The sequence below is a fragment of the Lithobates pipiens genome, unplaced genomic scaffold (genome assembly GCF_037356315.1).
Source record: "Lithobates pipiens isolate NorthernLeopardFrog02 unplaced genomic scaffold, aLitPip1_a1.2 Scaffold_16, whole genome shotgun sequence".
In the NCBI taxonomy this organism is placed as follows: Eukaryota; Metazoa; Chordata; class Amphibia; order Anura; family Ranidae; genus Lithobates; species Lithobates pipiens.
This window is the reverse complement of record NW_027507748.1, coordinates 368,187,453-368,207,962: the sequence shown is the minus strand read 5'-3', so window position 1 is coordinate 368,207,962 and position 20,510 is coordinate 368,187,453. Positions and strand designations below refer to the sequence as shown.

General features: G+C 39.7%; 1 protein-coding gene across 2 annotated transcripts in view; it reads right to left on the bottom strand.

Moving 5' to 3' along the window:
• The window catches only part of DHX40 (DEAH-box helicase 40), a 107,170-nt gene that overhangs the window by 45,069 nt on the left and 41,591 nt on the right, over nt 1-20,510 (bottom strand). For both annotated transcript variants that reach the window (XM_077482107.1, XM_077482106.1), the window contains exons 8-13: nt 20,061-20,160; nt 15,838-15,924; nt 15,560-15,742; nt 14,561-14,641; nt 5,291-5,448; nt 1,496-1,610 (exon numbers count right to left, since the gene is read on the bottom strand). In XM_077482107.1, the coding sequence (XP_077338233.1) occupies nt 1,496-1,610; nt 5,291-5,448; nt 14,561-14,641; nt 15,560-15,742; nt 15,838-15,924; nt 20,061-20,160 (724 nt within the window). The remainder of the gene's footprint in view (nt 1-1,495; nt 1,611-5,290; nt 5,449-14,560; nt 14,642-15,559; nt 15,743-15,837; nt 15,925-20,060; nt 20,161-20,510) is intronic.

The window sequence follows — 20,510 nt, the reverse complement described above, 5'->3', positions numbered from 1 at the left end:
CAGCCTCAAAACCTTAATGACTTGGAGAGGATCTGCAAAGAGGAGTGAGACAATATCCCTCCTGAAATGTGTGCAAACCTGGTGGCCAGGTACAAGAAACATCTGACCTCTGTGAAACAATTTTAAGAGCTGCGCCAACTGATTAAAAAATTACAAATAAGGAATTTATATATGAAATAAATTACATTTTTAAATATCCATAATAATTATTCGTTGTTTACAAATAACAGCAATATTATCATAAAAATTATATAGCTGAAACAAATAAATTATATAGGGAAAAAGTCCTCAATAAAAATCCTGGTTATTGCACCACAGTGACTTCATATAAAAATAGCAGCGTGGAGAAATAAAGGTCAATAGTCCAGACTGAAACACCCCGGTGTCTTCATATATACTGTACAAGGTGAAAACTTGCCTGACTACCAGAGTGATATTGCGCTTACCAGATGGTAAAACGTAGTGAGCATATAGACAAAACGCTCAGTGGCCTGAAGTGTGTTCTCATCAGCTGGATCTGGGCCTTGTAATGAAAAACGTTGCTCAAATACTCCCCAAATTCAAGAGCTCTCTAATTGCTCAAAAGGAAAGGAGACTGCCCATAGTGTAAAACTGTTTAAGCATTTTAATAAAAAAAGAAAATAACGCACTTGCAAACAATACTCGTATTGATCGCTTCAGTTTACAAAGGTAGCAAAGCCGGACGGCGATTTGCAAAAGCCCGTCCTCCCTCGTCCAGCGTGGTAGCATCACTGCGTGCCCTCCCAGACGCGTTTCGTCATAGATGACATTGTCAATGGGGAACGGGCGACGCAGCGACGCACCACCATTTATACACCAAACCTCATTCTGAGATGCTCAAGTCTGGCTCACAACACCATCTTAAATATGGGCATTGTTTCCCTTATCAGCAATTGAATACTATAATATATGGACTAAAGTACAAAACCTTTAAAGAAAGGCTGCACATTCTTCCAATGAGCCCCAACCCATTAAAAATTATATATAAAAATAAAATTATATATAAATAAATAAAAGTGAGAAAATAAAGAAAAATATATATAAATAAATGGAACCTGACCTCTGTGATTGTCAACAAGGGTTTTGACACCAAGTACTAAGTCATGTTTTGTGAAGGGGTCAAATACTTAATTTCACTCATTAAATGCAAATCAATTTATAAATTTTTTGAAATGTGTTTTTATGGATTTTTTTAATTGTTATTCTGTCTCTCACTGTTAAAATTAACCTACAATTAAAATTATAGACTGATCATTGTCAGTGGGCAAATGTACAAAATCAGTAGGGGATCAAATACTTTTTTCCCTCACTGTACGTATGCATGTGAGATAGGGACCTTAGCTTGTAAGCTCCTTGAGGGCAGGAACTGATGTAAATGTACATTATGTATGGTGCTACATAAATTGTTGTTCCTATATAAGTGCCTAAATAAATATTGAAAAATGGTTACAAAATCATAGTAGATTTCACTCACATAGATTTGCAGTGTTCAAAAATGTACAGCAGAGTGGCAAAATCATTTCCTCCTCCAGCCATGCTGGATAACCTTTCATGACTATTGTCAAATTCCTTTTGTTTCTGAGACATCCCTAGAGCAACAAAAAAGCAATTAGAATCATTGCCAGCATATACTTAGCATACAGGTGCTAGCTCTTCAAATGTGCAAAATAGGTGCGCGCATTCCAATCTTCAGAAGTAAAAAAGCTGTAATTGTAAAAATCCACACAACATCACTAGGCCACGATACAACAGGACTATAGCAGCAAGGTTAACATGTTTCACAAACCAAATCGCTTAACCGCTTGCCGACCAGTCGTCGCAGTTATACTACAGCAGGTTGGCACGGCTGCGCAAATCGCCACAGCTATACGTTGGCTCTTTAATACTCTATAGCATAGCTTCCCTGGAGCCAATGCAGGTGCCTGGCAATGTCTGCAAGGCACCCACAATCGATCCTGACACAAAGAGAACAGGGATCTGTGCGTGTAAACACACAAATCCCAGTTCTGTCAGGGGAGCAGAGACAGATTGTGTGTTCCTACTAAGTAGGAACAACGATACGTCTCCTCCCCCAGTCAGACACATCCACCCACAGTTAGAAACACACCTAGGGAACACACTTAACCCCTTGATCACCCCCTAGTGTTAACCCCTTCCCTGCCGGTGACATTTATACAGTAATCAGTGGCTAGATTTAGCACTCTCTGTATAAGTGTGACTAGTCCCAAAAAAGTGTCAAAAGGGTCCGATCAGTCCACTGCAATGTCGCAGTCCCGATAAAAATCGCAGATCACCGCCATTACTAACAAAAAATAATACAAGTTACATAAATCTATCCCCTATTTTGTAGATGCTATAACTTTTGCGCAAACCAATCAATATACGCTTATTGTGATTTTTTTTTTTTACCAAAAATATGTAGAAAAATACACATCGGCCTAAACTGATGAAGAAATTAATTTTTTTTTACATTTTTTTTGGATATTTATTAAAGCAAAAAGTACAAAATATTGCGTTTTTTTTCAAAAATGTTCACTCTTTTGTTTATAAAGCAAAAAATAAAAATCGCAGGAGGTGATCAAATACCACCAAAAGAAAGCTCTATTTGTGGGGATAAAAGGACATCAATTGTGTTTGGGTACAACGTTGCACGGCCGTGCAATTGTCAGTTAAAGCGATGCAGTGCTGTATCAAAAAAAAAATGGCCTGGTCAGGAAGGGGGCAAATTCTTCCGGGGCTCAAGTGGTTAAGGATAACTTTTGGTTTGTGAAACATGTTAACCTTGCTGCTGTATTCCTGTTGTATCGTATGTATGTTTGCATCACACTCTTTAAAACACACAAAACTTTCAGGATCTCCTCCACTTTCTCCCATAATAGGGAATCCTGCTTTCAGTCTTGGCCTGTCAGACTCTAGATTCCTCACCTTGAAAACCAGTGGTCTTTTCTAGGCTAGACATTTCATTTCAGCCAGATGCTGGGTTTCCAGGATGCAGATTCTTACTCACCTGATGTACTCTGGACTCTCCTTCTGGCATAAAATTCATCTTGCACACTTTTAACTATCCTATGCTCCGGCTGGCAACGCTCTTGCAAACTTACCCAATTTGAACTTCTTTGTACTGAAAGCTCCTCTCTGAGACGTGCAATCTCACTATTCTATCGGTTTCTCCTATCTCCTGCCATATATTTCCAAATGAGAGCAAGACCTTGGAATCCACCTCTCTTACAAACAGGTGGAAAGAATTCTCCTGTTTACGTATAAAACCTTCTTAAGCGCCAGATATCAGGAATCAGGTTTCAAGCGCCTAACATGATGGTACTACACACCTGTGCAGATTAACAGGATATTCCCCCACTGTCCTAACCTGTTGGAGATGTGAAGAGGAAATCGGTTCTCTTCTTCATATCTTTTGGACTTGCCAATCGCTTCAAACTTTCTGGACCGAAGTCCGGCGTATTACTCAAAAATTCACCAACCGCGAGCTTCCCCGGGACCCAGCGTTCTATTTGTTGCATCGCCATGATAAATCTGGAAAGACTTAGCCCTTGTACACACGGTCGGAGATTCCGACAACCAAATCTGACGAATTAATTCCAGAAGAGGTCCGGAAGTGATGTTGCATACACACGGTCGAACTAAGTTGTCAGAAAATCCGATTGTACATAACGTGATGACGTTATTTCGTTACGATGGGACTACGTTCAGGCTAGTAGCCAATAGCTTTGGTCTAGGAATTTGATCTGAGCATGCCTGCCACTTTGTCCCTCGGAGTAGGCTACACATGATCGGAGTATGTCCGATAGGAGCATTTTGTCGGAAAACTTTACCGGCAAGTTGGAAAACTTGGTCCGTCGAATATTCGGAAACAGTCCGATGCAGACCACACACAGTCGGAATATCCGACAAAACGGTCCGATAGGACACATTCCGTCTGAATCTCCGACCGTGTGTACAAGGGCTTAGGCGTTTCATTTTGCCACTATTGCTCACTTTTGCCAAAAACTGCATTCCACTTTTTTGGAAACAAACAAGCACCTTTGGTAACCGTTTGTCTGAAGAAGCTTAATGAAATCAAGGAACTAGAATACTTGGCTGCAACTGAGAGGGGCCTTAGAGAGTGAAACTTCTTAAGAAATGGTTTTAGTGGCATGAATTTATACTCCGAGGAGTATGCATCTATGGTACGCTAATTCTGGTCCTTTACCTTGGCATCTGTGGGGGGTGCTAGCATGGGGAGGGAGTAAAGAGAGGTTTTCTTTGCCCTTTCACCCTCCCCCTTCCCCCCCCCCTCTTCCCACTCCCCCCACCCCCTTTTTCCATCCTTTGTCTAATTCCCCATTTCTTGTGCTTCTTCCTTTTGTTCTTTGTGTTATAGACTTTAAAAAAGACAACAAAAATCAAAGCAGGGTACGGAGACCCCTACAGTTCTCTGGGGTACTTATGTTGTCTTTTTTACTAACTGATTCCATTTGCCTTATTCTTTTGTTGCTATGTTGTTGACCCTTTGTGCATCCCTGGTAACACAGTCTTGGTTATTACAGTATTGTCAGCTTTTGTTGTTGTACCCCTTGTAATACATGCAAATATTAATGTGTGATATGTCCTCTGTACTTTTGTCTTTTGATAAAGAATAGAAAAAAAAAAAAAAAAACAGTAGGCAGACAGGGAAATTGGTACACTGAAGGTTTGAATAATAATTTCATACTTTGGATTTGTATGCACCGTCTGAATAAAATGAAACCTGTTGTTTATTAATGTGCCCTTGCAAAGAAAAAAAAACCTGGTACATATTTGCATTTAAAACCTAATTTACTTGTTCAAAACTCTTTTTTCCACATTTACCAATTTCAGAAAATATAAAGTAAAAACATAAATATTTGAAGTATCAATTGTAGCTAAAATGAACATGCTTCAAAATGAAGTAAAGTATCCATTAGCAAAATAAGTACAAGGAAATGTTACGGTATATGAAGGATTTCACAAGCCATTAAAAAATCATGCCTAACTCGACAAATACTTTGGTTAATAATGTATAGCTGCAATAGCAGGCTATAACAGAGGCAAAGGTCTCCAGTTCAAGACTGCTTACACAAAATGTCACAAACATAGAATCCAAAAATAATGGCTTCACCTGTTTTACTTTCATCACAAATATCCATGATATTCGTAATGGCTAATGGATTATGTACCCAAAGTTCATCTATAGCCATACCTATCGCCTACTGCAAGTTAGGGTCAAAGAAATGTTGGTTTGCATGCAAAATACCTGACTGTATGAAGATGTGTTCTACTGATAACATAGCTGCCAATGGAAGGAGCAGGTCTTCACACCCCACAGAGGTGGCTTTAATCACAGCACACGCAAGATTTGGTGATAATGGAAACTCTATCAGGAAATGTCCTAATCTTGTGACATTACCACTCCTTAAAAAGAAAAACAAGAAAATATACATATTTCATCAAACAATTTTTTAAGATGATATATTGAAGCCCAACATCAGATAATACATTTTTAGTTTTGTAAGGAAAAAAACTCTTTTGGATTCCTTTTTGTTGCTTTCTGTGGCCCCATTGTTTTATTCAAATTTTGTGTTTTTTTTTTGCTGCTACAGAGAAAGACCCTTGCTCTCTGTGAGAAACAAATAATCTCTGTGAAGTTCTGACATTAGCTGCAAAGTCAGAGCTAGAGCTCTCCAATCAGCTAAGCTCATGCCTACTACTGACTGGAGATCACTAGCTCTGACTCAGCAAAGAACATGACCGATGTCTGCAGAGAGATCAGGGACTGTGCAGGATGCTGGACAGGATTTATTTATTCAGGCTGCGATCTAAAGAAAAACACACTGTAAGACATTGAACACCTTTTTGTTTTTCTGATATGGGAATGTATGTAACCGATTTAAACAAAACACTGAGTTGGGGTACCATGCTCCTTGGGGTGCTCACAGTTATCGTGTTTTCTGAATGAAAAAAGTAACACTATTCATAAACCGAACACAATTCCATAACATTTTCAACTGAGCACTATACCAATTTCAAAAGACAGTGACAAGTAATGCTTAACTTAAACTTAGACAGGCCATACACAGTTTCAAATTTGTGTATAGGCAGGTTGAATGTACCAAATTGATCAATAGTTACGCGCTGCACCAGGGTGACAACCGCCAGAGGGGTGACACCTGTGGGCAGTGGGGCACCGCTAACACTGCACCCCTACACTGCTCTGTCTCGCCAGCCGTGTCCTTCAGTGGTGCGGACCACAGCCACCCCCCTCCTCTGTTTACATGTACACAGTAGGAGGGGTTTCTGAGGAGGGACACACCCCTGTACATGTGCAATGCTGTTCTTAGGTCTGTACACTGTATTGTAACGTAGATGGACATGTGCAGGGGTGGCACTATGAGAGTCTATACTGATAGAGGGGGGTCTGCACTGAGGGAGGGGGGGGGGGTGTCTGCACTGAAGGAGGGGTGTCAGAAGCCATGAATCAGACTGAGACAGAAGTACAGTTAAATATCACTTGTTTAATAATAATATAAAAAAGGTAAACAGAGCAAACATAGTCAAAACATAGCCAGAGTTCTGGAACCGGAATGGATAGTCAGACAAACCAAAACGTCAGGGAGCCAGAGGTGAGCATAGTAGAACAGCAAGCAGGATCTGGAGCCAGAAAAAATGTCAGCCAAGCAAGTCTTTAACAGGAACACAGGAGAGCGTCTCTAGAGATATGAACAAGAAGGCAGAGATCATCTGGGCTGGACAGCTTAAGTAGGCAGGACTGCCGAGCAGGATATCATCAACAGGTGAGTCATTATGGAGAGATAGGAGCTGGCAATTAGCCGACAGCTGAGCAGCCAGCTTTGAGAAGGAAGGGGCCTATATTTAGAATTGATTTACAAAGAACTTGGTATTATGAGTTATTAACTATGATAGTTTTAAGGCGATTACTTCTATATATGTAAGTATGTATATTTATGCATACATTGATTTCATTGAGCTCACAGATGGTCACTCATAGATGGTCACATTGCCTTGGGACAATTGTGGCTAGTCTTTTGTGGGTGCCAGATAAAACCAGTTTTTTCGTGCTTCTTTCAAGCCTATAAAAGATCAGACAATGCACAACTTCACCCAGGACGGAAGTGCCTGGGATTTGCAGAGAGTGTCGATTTTCCAGAAAACTGTCTGAAGATTTCAGAAGTTGAGGGGTTCCCTGGATTGAATGCTGAATTTATCCTTGTATTGACTATTTGTAGCGCCTGTAAAGCACCTCAGTGTGAAAGTAGCCTTAGGGCCAATGTCAACAGGCAAATAAAGCATGCTTTTTTTATATCAATTTCAGATGCATCTCGAATGGTTTAAAATTCATTGCATGGGCAGTTGACCTGTACTTAACCTGCTTCAGCCGTTTTTGCATTTCCACATATATGTAATCTGGCCAAACATATTACATTCTGATTGTGCAAGCTCCTTTATAGTGCTAGTTCACACCATATACAGTTCAGTGCGCTTTTTTTCTGTACTAAAAATGCATGCAGTGTTTTCCAATGGCTCTAGTTCACACCAGTGCAGTCAGTTTCCAGTGCAGAGAAAAAAAAAAAGTAGAGTGTGCTGCATCTTTTCTGCTCAAAAATGTACTGGAACCTAGCAAATTCTATCAAAAACACACTGGAACTGCATGTGGTGTGAACTGTAAGCAAAACTGATCCAGAATGTACAAGTGCATTTTTGTGGTGTGAACTGACCCTAAAAATGCATGCACATTTTTCCATGTATTCCAATGGCTCTAGTTCACACCGGTGCAGTCTGTTCCAGTCAGGTTCCGGTTCAGAAACTGACTGCATTGGTGTGAACTAGAGCCACTGGAATACATGGAAAACACTGCGCATGCATTTTTAGTGCATAAAAAAAGCGCACAGAACTGCATCTGGTGTGAACTGGCCCTTTAAGTCCATGTTGATAGGCTTGTGTTAACATGCTGCTGTTGCCTGCTGAAAAGCTTTGACATAGACCCTTAGTTTTGCAAACACCATGTAGTGTGAGGACTTACCCAATGGATATAAAATTAGTGGAATGTTTAGGTGGTATTAGGTAATCAATACACTCTGGGTCACATGTCATGATAGTCTATAACAGTAGATCCATACCTGGATCCCTTTTACTCCCCAATCTGTTCAACCTACTATATTCTCTCACAATTCTAGTCTTTCAGCCTCTTTATTACTATTAGTTTTTCATCTACCTCTATCAGGTTCAATCTCCTTTCATGTATTACATATTTTATCAATTTTAAATCAATTAACCCACTGAGGTTCCACATATGGATCTAAACGAGCACTAATGAGCATCTTCTCCAAAGCTCTTTTATGGTTTATAACCAATGTATCTTTTGTTTTAAGTATTCAAGCCCTGGTGTACATATTACTATTTGAGTCAATATGGCTAAATATTGTTGATTTGATCATATAGCGATGTACAGGTTTTGATTTTAGTGACACCATATATATATTGCATTGGGTTAGATAGGGGCCAGTCCACAGCCCACGTGGACATTATGTGAAAGAACTTTATGATATGCTTTTACCAAGTCTATGTTTGAGAGTATGATACTTACCTTGTATACAATAAATACCAGTTTATTGAGGATAATGTGCTAGGGTCCACGTGCCTTCTGTTTCTTTTCATGTTCGATTGTTTAGGTGGACCCTCAGGCAATATAAAATTCTTGCTAATAAAAGAGCTTGAGCAATAAGATTATTACACCTGTGCTGAGAGAAATATGTAGAATGCTATTGCTGATCTCGCCTTCTACAAAGGCTAGCTGTGTGGCTGTCACGCTGATACAATAACATCAGTAATTTCTGCGTCACTGACCTATAAAAAAAGGTATGCAGATCAAAAGTTTTGATTTTACTTGCTGCAAGTTTGTTCAAGAACCTTACATCTTTTACCAGGCAGCAAGCAATGGTGGCCCACATATGTATCTGATTACAAGTTTTATGTTAAAAGAGAGGTTTTAAAATAGTTAAACGGTGAAGTATTTCTTCTGATGACACTGCAGAACAACCACATCATTTTCCTTCCCTCAGCCATTACTGCAGTAGTTTAATGAATAATAGAAGGTAATATCTCATCATTATGGATTGGGGAATTGTAATGAGTAACTATAAATACAGAACTTAAAATGGCTGCTGTAATCATTTCTAACTGCTCATTTCCATTTTGGAGATAATTATTACTTTAATGGCAAACTTTGGAGTGTTCATGTCCTGCTTCATTCAATTCACTAACATGTAAGCCTTTTTTACAGACAATAAAAAAAAAAAAGCTACTGTATTGTATAGCATAAACTTAAACCCTGGTGATAATAGTATGACATCTGGTAGGTAGTAAAACAAAAACATAAGAGAAGGTTCTTATTTATCCAGGGCACAGTATTCCTTGTAATAGTCACATTTTGATCTGGACATGTTCTGTAACGCTGAAGACTTTTTTCACTCATTGAACTATCGTCTTCACTTCTAGTGAGAGTTGGAACACACCCTAGCATTTATAGCCACACAGGTAAATGTTTGGGTATATTCCTGAGTATCACTGAAACCAAGGAAGCTGCATGGAGGAGTAATGAAAATTCAGACATTACAGGACAAGTCCAACTGAATGCTATCAGCTACTGCTAACCAAACAAAATACCCAAAACTGAAAGTGCAGCACCAAGCACATATGTAATGTAAACAACAAGTTGCAAAAAAAAAAGGGTAAAAGAAAAAAAAAACACTAATGCCCTGTACACACGAGCGGTTTTCCCGTCGGAATAAACTCGGAAGGTTTTTTTTCCGACGGAATTCCGCTCAAGCTGTCTTTCATGCGCACGGTCACACCAAAGTCAGACCAGTGAAGAACGCAGTGACATACAACACGTATGATGAGACTAGAAAATGGAAGTTCAATAGCCAATAGCTTCTGTCTCATACTTGCTTCAGAGCATGCGTCGTTTTTGGTATGTTGGAACAGCATACAGACGAGCAGTTTTCCCAATAGGAATTGGTTCCGTCGGAAAAATATAGAACATGTTCTATTTCTAGGTCCGGCAGAATTTTCAATGTAAAAAGTCAGATGGGGCATACACGCGGTCGGAATATACGATGAAAAGCTCCCGTCTGACTTTTTTCTGTCGGAAATTCCGCTCGCGTGTATGGGGAATAAGTGGCTGAATGACCAAATAATTATGGTCTTCGGTAATACTGTTGTCTTTTTATTTGATAGTATATTAAAAAAAATGTTTGTATGGACCTTATGTTAATGCTATCATTTATGTATTTGGCATGAGCACAATACACACACATCCACTGGTTCTGTTTCTCCCAAACATGAGTTTAAAGCAGACTTTAAAACTACATCTCACTTATTTTAGCTATTATGCTGCATTATACCAATATATAGTAATTTCACGGTCCATACCGGGCCAGATTAAGAGCATCATGGGCCTGGTGCTGAGAATTTTAGTGGGCTTTTTTTTTTGGTAGGCCCTGGATAAGCCCCTTGCCCTATATGCTACGTTATAAAATTTTCTCTACGGCCTGACTTCCTTAACCACCACTTGTGCCTATGCACTCCTTCCCACACCATCCACCGTGCCTGGAATCCCTTCCCTCACTATCCACTGTGTCTACAGCCCCCTTTGCCTCACCACCCACTGCACCTGCAGCCCCCTTCCCTTACCACCTATCACACCTAGGCCCCTTTCTCTTACCACCTACTGTGCCTATAGCCCCCGTTATCTTACCACCCACTGCACCTGCAGCCCTCTTCCCTCATCACCCACCATACCTGGGACCCCTATACCTCACTATCTGCCATGCCTAGGCTCACCTTCCCTCACCACTCACCATGCCTCCAGCCCCCCTTTATTTACCACCCACCAAACCTGCACGCCCTTCCCTCTCCATCTACCATGTCTGCGCCCTTCTTGCTTTACCATCCACCAAGCCTATGGTTTCCCTTAATACTGTAATGAACTGCACACAAACCATCCCCTTTTGTTTCCTTTTTCTTTTTTTTACCACCACAGCTGGGCCACCCCTTTACCACCATATATGTACTCCTTCTCTCACAAAGACTGTGGTTGCTTTCCCTTGTTTTCACTCTATATGTCCATTATTTTCATGCATTCCTATTGACGTCTATGGGGCCATAAACACACCAAAAGAAGTGCTTGCACGTTTTCCCAAGTCACATGGAAGCATGTTGCATAGCAATGAATGGGCTTGTTAGTCCCATTATTGGATTCCTTGTGTCGTGCTTCAGCTGTGGTGCAACAATGCATAACAAATCACACAGGTGTGAATGGGGACTAAAAGACTGTCCAAGCTTCCCCGCACACATAGGCAGGTCAGAAGATTAGCCTTCACTGGCCGCATGCTTATTGTGGCTCTGTGTTTTATGTCAGTGCAGTCCAGGTCTTCTGGAAATCATTGAATCTGCTCTTATGCTGGTAAACATGTAATACAGACTACAGACAAAATGCTATAGAGAGACTCCTTATTCATTCATACACAGTGCAGCTCAGGCAAAGAGAAAGACAGTATAGGCCTGTTTAGACCCCTGATGTCTCTCCAAACCGATTATTTTTAAAAATAAATAATAAGGGTAGATTTAGACATGTGTCTAACGCTCCCTTGCCTCTGAAGCCCAATACACATTTGGATCAAGCTTTAGAGGCTACTGGCGAGCGGTGAGGAAGCAATGAGACACCTTCTCACCACCAGCTTTAACCCCATATTACCAACAAATGCACCGAAACTGCATGCATTCCACAAGTTTGTGCTGCTTCCCCTTCACATGTATGTGTAGCGTTCAGTGAAAGTAATCACTACAAGTTGGGTCAAGTATGCCGTAGGTACAAAAGCATCATGGCATCAACACCCCATCCACTGCCTATTACAACTTAAAGCAGAGCTCCACCCAAAAGGGGAAGATCAGCTTATTTGCACCCTCCCCTTCTGCACTGCCAAATTTGGCAATTTGTGGAGGGGAGGGGATGAGTGGGTACCTGGTTTTGATAGGTACCTGCTCCCACTTCCGGGTAAGATCATTGCAGCGATCTACAAAGCTGTTTGGCCCCTCCTTCTTTCCCCTACAGCCTTCTGAGGTGCACGCAAAAGAATGCGGAAGAAGGAAACCGGCTGTGAAACCGGGAGGCTTCACTGCCGGTTTCCCTTAGTGAAGATGCAGATTAGATGAAGATGAGTGAAGATGCTGGCACCTGCACCCAAAGCCAATTAAAGAATCGGTTCAGGGTGCTGACATCCCTGGACAGGTAAGTATACTTATATGAAAAATCAGCAACTATCAGGGGGAGAGAGAATTTGTATGCATGCAATTCAAACAATCCTGCATGTTTTGCGTACAGGTAGCTAAATCACATCACTATGGTACATGAGTCCACCTGTACAATATTAACTGCTGCTGGCAATTGAGGTCAGGTTTAGTTCATGCTGCAAAGCAACTACCAACAAACTGGAGTAGTACACGGTTACTCAACTTAAAATACTTTAAACGTTTTTTTGTAATTTGAATTAAACCTCAAAACACGCTACACACAATGACATGTGGGATGAAGGAAGCAAAAAGGAAACAAGCTTGTAAACCGAACACTATAATTATAGGAATAATGCCACAAAAAACACAAACATGATGAAGCTGGAAAGATCCAATGCAACTGCTCTGGCACACTCTTAACCAGCCGTCATTAGCAACACAGTTTGCTATGGCAAAGGGACTGCGTCTACAGGTTCTGGGTTTGCGTCAACAGTTAAATGCAGGCAACAATGTAAATGTAAAAATCCACAGTACATGCCCAGGTTTGTGTACTGGGATTGTCCTGACACAACTAATTAATTGTGTTATTTTTAGGGGGTGGGACTGTAAAGGGACCACAGAGAGGAGAAAGCAAAGCAATACCAATACATACAAAAGCCTATCCAAACAGATCCCTAGGTCCCCCATTCACACAAACAAGTGAGGGATGGAGGAATCCTCCCCAGTGCAGTATTGTATTCTGATAGTGTAGGCTAATCATTTAAGTGCCCCTAATCACTTAAAAAAAAAATATACAGCGATACCTTGGTTCACAAACGCTTCTGTTTACGAACAACTTGGCTCGCAAACAGAAGAGTCCACAAAAATTTGCTTCGGTACGGAAACTCCACTTCAGTCCACGAACACGAGCCACAGCCATCTTCCCTGCTCTGACATGTTCATATTGAGAAGAACAGTGCAAGATGAGAGTCTTAGGCGAACCAGTCCACTCAGATGGGGGTTTCTGTCCCCTGACTACCATGAGGGTGGGTTCACTTGATTGGAAATCATGGAAAACAGTTCATATGAATTTTACAACTTTATCATGCCCTCAGATATCATTTCCTGGTGCCGTTTTCTGGCCCCTAGATTAGTCATTTAAATTGGGGTTTGGGATTGTTTCAAACAAGGATTAAAGAGGAGCTATAGTTTTTTTTTTTTTTTAGATGTACACATTAAAGAGGTCAGCTTAATGTAAAAGACCATATGTAATATATGTTCAAAATCCTTTTTTTGTACATACATTTCATAATTTTATATATAAACAGGCAAAAAAAAAAAAAGTTTAGAACGGATTAACCTGATTTACAGTGAACTTTATGGGAAAATTTACCTTGGTTCACAACCAATTCGGTTTGTGACCAGAGTCGTTTCATGAATTAAGTTTGTGAACAGAGGCATCACTGTATACATAATTTACAATCACTTTTAAATTATAGCTCAAAGTAGTTTAGAAATTAACAACTTGAGGGTCTTGAACATAAAAGATACATCATGAAAAATGTCATCAAGGTTTTTAGGATGAATCTCGTTACATACAGCTCCTTTTCCCCCGCAGTCGGTATTACTGGTTGTTAAAATAAAGCCCAGCAATTGCTTTCTACTACACAGCAGAAGTGGCTGATGAAACGCAGCTACTCCGGTATAAAGTGTCACTTGCCGATAGCAAATGTATGGTTTCATAGCTTTACTATTTTATTCATATGTAGATTAAAGTAACCAAAAGTGTAACCTTTGATCTGCATATAACAATTAAGGCAACCTTCCAAGTAACAAAAGTGTGTTCTATTTAACCCCTCTAACCTTTAGGTAACACTAATCAGCCCTAATTAACATATTCCTCCCCTTAGCTATCATTTTTCTGCAAAGAGACCTTTTATTGAGTACCATTGATCCCTGCGCAGTAAGGTAAAAAGTAATGTCTTGGGCTGCACTGAAAAAAGTACTGCATGTCATACTTCTTCCCAAACTCAAACCACCACACACCACCGGGAGAAGACAGTGATTAGAGCTAGTGGCTATATCATCCACTAGCAATAATCGCAAGAGAATCCGGCAGGCTGATTGTACCCAAGTTGATTGATTGATCAACTTGCTACATTTAGGCTGCCCAATAACGATTCAAATCTTGAATGGCCAGCCTTACTTGGGAAAACCCGTAGAAAAGATTGTTTACCTGTCAATTGCGCTGCACTGATATAGCTTCCTAAGTGCTTCTAAAATAAACCTTTCTTCAGGGGGGTCCAAGTACGGGAACCTGCAGACAACAATTTAGTTAAATCAATTAAAATGTATTTACTATGAAATGTATGTAGTAATTGTTTTCTGGTAAATCATGTAACTAGGAACAGCAAAAGAATGCAAAATTCTTAAAGTGCAGACCTATTCTCGTGATTTTATACACCTGTATCAGCATCATTTTGCAATATGGAGATGCAGTGGTTACCACAGTTGCTTTGCAACACTATGGTCTTGGTTTCAACCACCATTAGGATGCTGTCTACATGGAGTTTGTATGTTATCCCTGCCTTGTGTTTGTACAGGGTGCCACACTCCAAAAACAAAATGGTACGTTAAAAGGCTTCTGCTGTAAATTGCTCTATGATCTGTACTATTACACGGTGTGAATATGATCAGAACATTAACTGTAAGCTTTAAATTACATTGATCCTTGTACTTGTAAAAAAAAAAAAAAAAAGTGTAGCAGCGTAGGATAGTGCTAAAGGAGATGACATACATTCATGAGCATTGTATACCATATGAAAGAATAATATGTTTAAATACTGCTATAATAATAATTCAGCCATGTGCTATTGTAGGCAAATACTGGGAGCAAGACACCAACTGAGAATGTCACCAACAGCGTGTCTACTGGAAACATGCTAAATATGCTCATAAAAACCATATCATTTGATTTCTCTAGTGTAAAAATCAGGAGTGTATCCTTCCTACACACAGGCTAGAGTTCCTTGATAAGATCATCACAGATATGCATATGTACATGCAGTAGCATTAGAGGGATTATAACATAATAAACATATGTAGGACCTCAGGTTATCTTGACTAGCTGCAACACAGTGGGCTGTGGTACTGCCCCTGCAACAACAGTAACAGTAACACTAACACTGGTTTCTGTAAAGTAGTAAAGACGTAAAGTAAACATTTTGTGGAATACCTGATAACATCATTTACTTCCAGGCATTTAAGGGTTAGAATGACAGATGTTAGACTGGTGCGTTTAATCTCAGGTATCATGTGATCTGGCATACATTTATCCCAGAACTCTTCACTGTAAATTCGGTAGCATTTTCCAGATGCTGTCCTGCCCGCTCTACCCGCTCTCTGCACTGCTTCACTTCTTCAGTAAAAGGAATGAGAGCAAGAGTTACATATTTAGAGTGAAAAATGTCATTTACCCAACAGTATATTCATTATATTCTTTCTGTTGCTTACTTTGAAATGGGAACTATTTCTAAAACATCGAGTCCAGCCCTGGGATTGTGGTTTAACTGCTTCACAAATCCACTGTCTATTACATACCTGAAAATAAATGGAAAAACTGTTAAGGTAAACAGCTGATAGGAAAAATAAATATCAAGCAAAGAATGATAATACGTGGGTTTTCCTAGTTCCGGATATCCTTACTCTACTTAAAGGGAAAGTATGTAATGTACTTTCAGTTACCATTTTTTTTTTTCTAAAATGGCAATATTTACTCTAGAGTATTTTTATTTGACTTATAGATTTTTACATGCTTACTCTTTAAATTTTCTTTTTGAATTAAATCTAAAGATTTGTAGAGTAGCCAGTAGAGGGGGCTTTATGTTAATCGCAAAGAGATGAGCCACACAGCGTACATTTTTGTCAGTGGGTCTGCAGACTCTCAGACTAGTTCTCATGGAAGAGGCGAGGAGGGTGTTTGGAAGTCTGAAAATTAGAAACCCAAACCAAACCCAACTAAACTCTATGGAAGCAAATCTTTATAATCAGTTTTGAACATTTTTAAAGCTAAAAGATGAGGGATGTTCAGAAAGAAAGAATAGGGAGCTGGACACTGACACAGGGTATATGTACCAAGTTCAAGACAAAACAAAAATGCCACAAAATACTGTACAGCAGAGACTTTAAAAGGCGACATAGGAAAATCATCAATTCTCTGAATTACATGTTTCGGAGGTACCTTAAAGTTTAATTAATGTTGCGTTATAGAAAAGTACGATTCTCAAAGACAGCATCTGCAACACTGTATTCTGGCATCACATATTTTGGATATGTAAAATGTTTAATTATTATGTTATTGCTTGGCTTATATACAGCAGCAGCACCCCAATCTGATTTATTACAACTTAAAAAAAGAAAAAAAAATTTTGTTTTATTATAGATATTTTTTGGCCGCAACATCTGTTTTTTATCCAGTGGTAAAAGCCATAACTTACAGCAAATGATCAAAATAGCAGCCATAACAGATCTAAAATCTATGGGAAAGAAGCTAAAAGCTAAAGTCCACAACTTCATACCAACTGGCCAAAAGCAAAATGCAGTAGTCTCATAATATGGGGTTTTTGAGCTGTTTCTTCTCAGTACCACACTGTATTGTCTTTAAAGCTTAAATGTCAAAACAGAGTGCATAAATCCACAACCCCACATTCCTCAAACCTCTTCCCATCACCCTATGCCTATTTCCAAGGTATTCCAAAAATAATCTTCAGGTGTGTTTGATAGAAATTGGCGTGTTTCAGGATAGTACACAAGTACTTTAATAGGCAGCAAAATAAAAAATAAAAAGGCCAGACTTTGTCTTGCAATAAAAATTGCAAAAAAAAAATGTGTGTTGTGTTGTAGTACACAATTTGTATTGTCTCTTCGTGTATTTTCCCAGATCTCAGATACAGATTTTGTATTTTCCTTTTTCCCCAAATAATGTTCAATGGCTAAGCAATATTTAAGCAGCTTGGTTAGGCTACAATATAAAAAGGAAGAGATGAGGCTGTTCTTATATTGATATAAGTAGTCTGTTCGGGAGACCGTAGCCACAATCATTGTATGGGGACTGGTCAGTATGCTAGCAGCTAAATTGGGCTGCGATGTAAGAGGGAGATATGAAGCAATTTTAATCCTTAACTAAAATGTATATTGTATTATTTGAAATAATCACAAATATTGTACAGCTGCCTTACAGTGTGCAAGAAGCTTTTTTGGACAATGTTGGAGTACTAGTTCGGAGACAATAGCCATACATATTGATATATATATATACACAGCTTGATAAGGTCTCAACGTGAGAGAGGGAGACACAAGGTTTGTTTTATCCTAAAATAAAAATTAGAGTATATTAATTCAGTAGGCAAAAGCCACAGAAATTGTACAGTGGCTGGGCGGGTATGTAAGCAGGTTGGTTAGGCCACATTGTAAGAGGAAGTGAAAATACAATCTTTATCTTGAAATATTAGAATGTATTACTTCAGAAACAATAGCTATACATAATGTACAGTGGCTGAACAAATAAAGCTTACTTAGTGGAGAGCCTTTCCTTCTTGAATTGAAGTTTGCCCTAAAGCAGGGATATGTAATTAGCAGACCTCCAGCTGTTGCAGAACAATAAGTCCCATGAGGCATAGCAAGATTCTGACAGTCACAAGCATGACACCCAGAGGCATGATGGGACTTGTAGTTTTGCAACAGCTGAAGGTCCGCTAATTGCATATCCCTGCCCTAAAGTCTAAAAACTTTGCAAATGTTTTGTGCAAACTTGGGGTGCGTACAAGGCATAATAATTTCCAGAAGAGTGAAAATGCAGCTAGAAAAGTAATAAATTCTTATATGGATATCTGCTCCAAACAAGTGACTCAAGGTACAGTACAGGTTTTCATTTAACAAGTAAGCACAAATGAAGCTGCAACAACCATTTGCATATGATGACACCACATATAATAATGTCATTATAACTGAAAGATCAATCTTTAGTAAATGCTACCCAAACCAGATGTCTGTATTGGGTGGTATTTACAAAAGACCAACCTTTCAGTGGAATGCATCAATATTTAGCCACATGCCGACCGTGCCATAGCCGAAAGACAGCTACAGCGTGGTCGGCTTATTCTGGGAGGGCATCCATGGACGTCCTTACAGAATCTTGCTCCTGCACGCCCCCTGGAACACCCGGGAACATCCGTGACTGCCGGGTCCAGAGGACCCAGCACATCATGGATCACGGTAAACGGCCGATGATCGTGGCCGTTTACCACGCGATCGCTCAGTCAAATGATGGAGCGATCAATTGTAAACAAACCGGCGTCACGTCATGACACCGGTTCCTCCCTCCCCTCACTGTACCGATCAGTACAGTGAGAGGGGAGAGGCGGAGAGATTGCAGCAGCCCTGTGGGCTGGATGTGAAGTGCCCACAACGCTGCTCAGTGACAATCCTCTGCCCATACTCTGCAACACTCTGCCAATACACTGCCCATACTCTGCAACACTGTGTAATACTCTGCCAATACTCTGCGCAACACTGTGCAATACTCTGCCAATACTGTGCCATACATTTTAAAAGAAACAAATACTTTTTTTTTTTACTGAATTTTTTGATTAATAGTGCAAAAAATAAAAAACCCAGCGGTGAATAAATACCACCAAAAGAAAGCTCTATTTGTGTGAAAAAAAGGACAACATTTTCATTTGGGTACAGTGTTGCATGACTGAGTAATTGTCATTCAAAATGTGAGAGCACCAAAAGCTGAAAATTGGTCTGGTTAGGAAGAGGGTTTAAGTGCCCAGTGGTCAAATGGTTAAATTAGGTTCTCAATCTACTGTATATTGGGTAAGCAGAACACCATTATACAGTTGGATAACAGAGTAGTCAGTAAGGAACTTCTGTTATAGAGATCTCACTATAAAATTTCCTAAAAGATTTAACAAGCCAGTATGATTTTGTCTGCTAGCAACCACACAAAACGACCTTGTTACCCAACAACTACAAGCAGCATAATATTCTGGAAACCAAGAACAGCTTTATATAAATACATTAAAGTGTAAGTTCACTATTTCACAAAAAAAAAATAAAGTCTCTCTAAAGCCCCATACACACGGGGTGAATATCGGGAGCCAACGGGCGGTAAAAAATAAAAATAAAAAAATGTCTGACATTGGCCCTGTGTGTTTGTCCACCTGTGCATCAGAAGGCGGCCATTCACTGACTTCTGTTGGTCGTGCATGCTGGAAAACCAGAATCCGACCGACTCCCAATCAGCGCTCTCAATGGCAGAGAGCACTGATCAAAGTATTCTAGCGGGGAGGCTGTCCCCCAGTCAGAACACAACAGCTCAGTGGGGAAGATCGCTGATTTAACCTTGCATGGTTACTACAGCGACTCCGAATGGAGCTGACAGGTTTTTTCCATGCAACCCAGCGTGTTAATGTGTAAAATTGTTAATGTGTACCCAGCTTTGGGAGTGACCATATGATGTCTGCTATGAGCAAGTCCACACCTTTTATGAAATGTACTGTCTCTCTGCAGGGCTGTCACATTGTAAGATGTACATAGAATGGGAATGTGTCTGTTTTTCCTTATTGTGGTGCCTCACTAAAAGGCAGCTGGCATAAACTACATCGATACCAATACAAGTGTCCAATCTGGAGACAAACATCAAACGACTAAAACAATATAAAAGTCTGCACCTTATTCCTTCAATGGTCACAGATGTTGCAGCAATATTTGTGGCTACTACACATTTTCTGATCCCTTTAGGGGGAGGGATAAATATTCTTTTTTGCTGATCTAGAAAACAAATATAAAACAAACAAATCACTATATTTTATATTTCAGCAAATATATTACTGCCAACACATAAGTACTGACAATGCACATGGCACAGAACAGACAATAGCATAGTCAATTAAGAATACCATGCAAGTCTGCCCATAAAGCTAAACAGAACATGCCAACAAAGTTTTAATGACATACTAGAATAAAATATTAGACAAAAGATCTAAAAGAAGAGAAGACTGAAGGCTGCCATTGCTGACCTATCTTTCTGAAAATGCTGGTTGTCATTCTGATCCAAACCCTTCAATACTTACTACGTGAAACAAAAACACAGATCAGATCTAACCCCACTCTGACCTTCT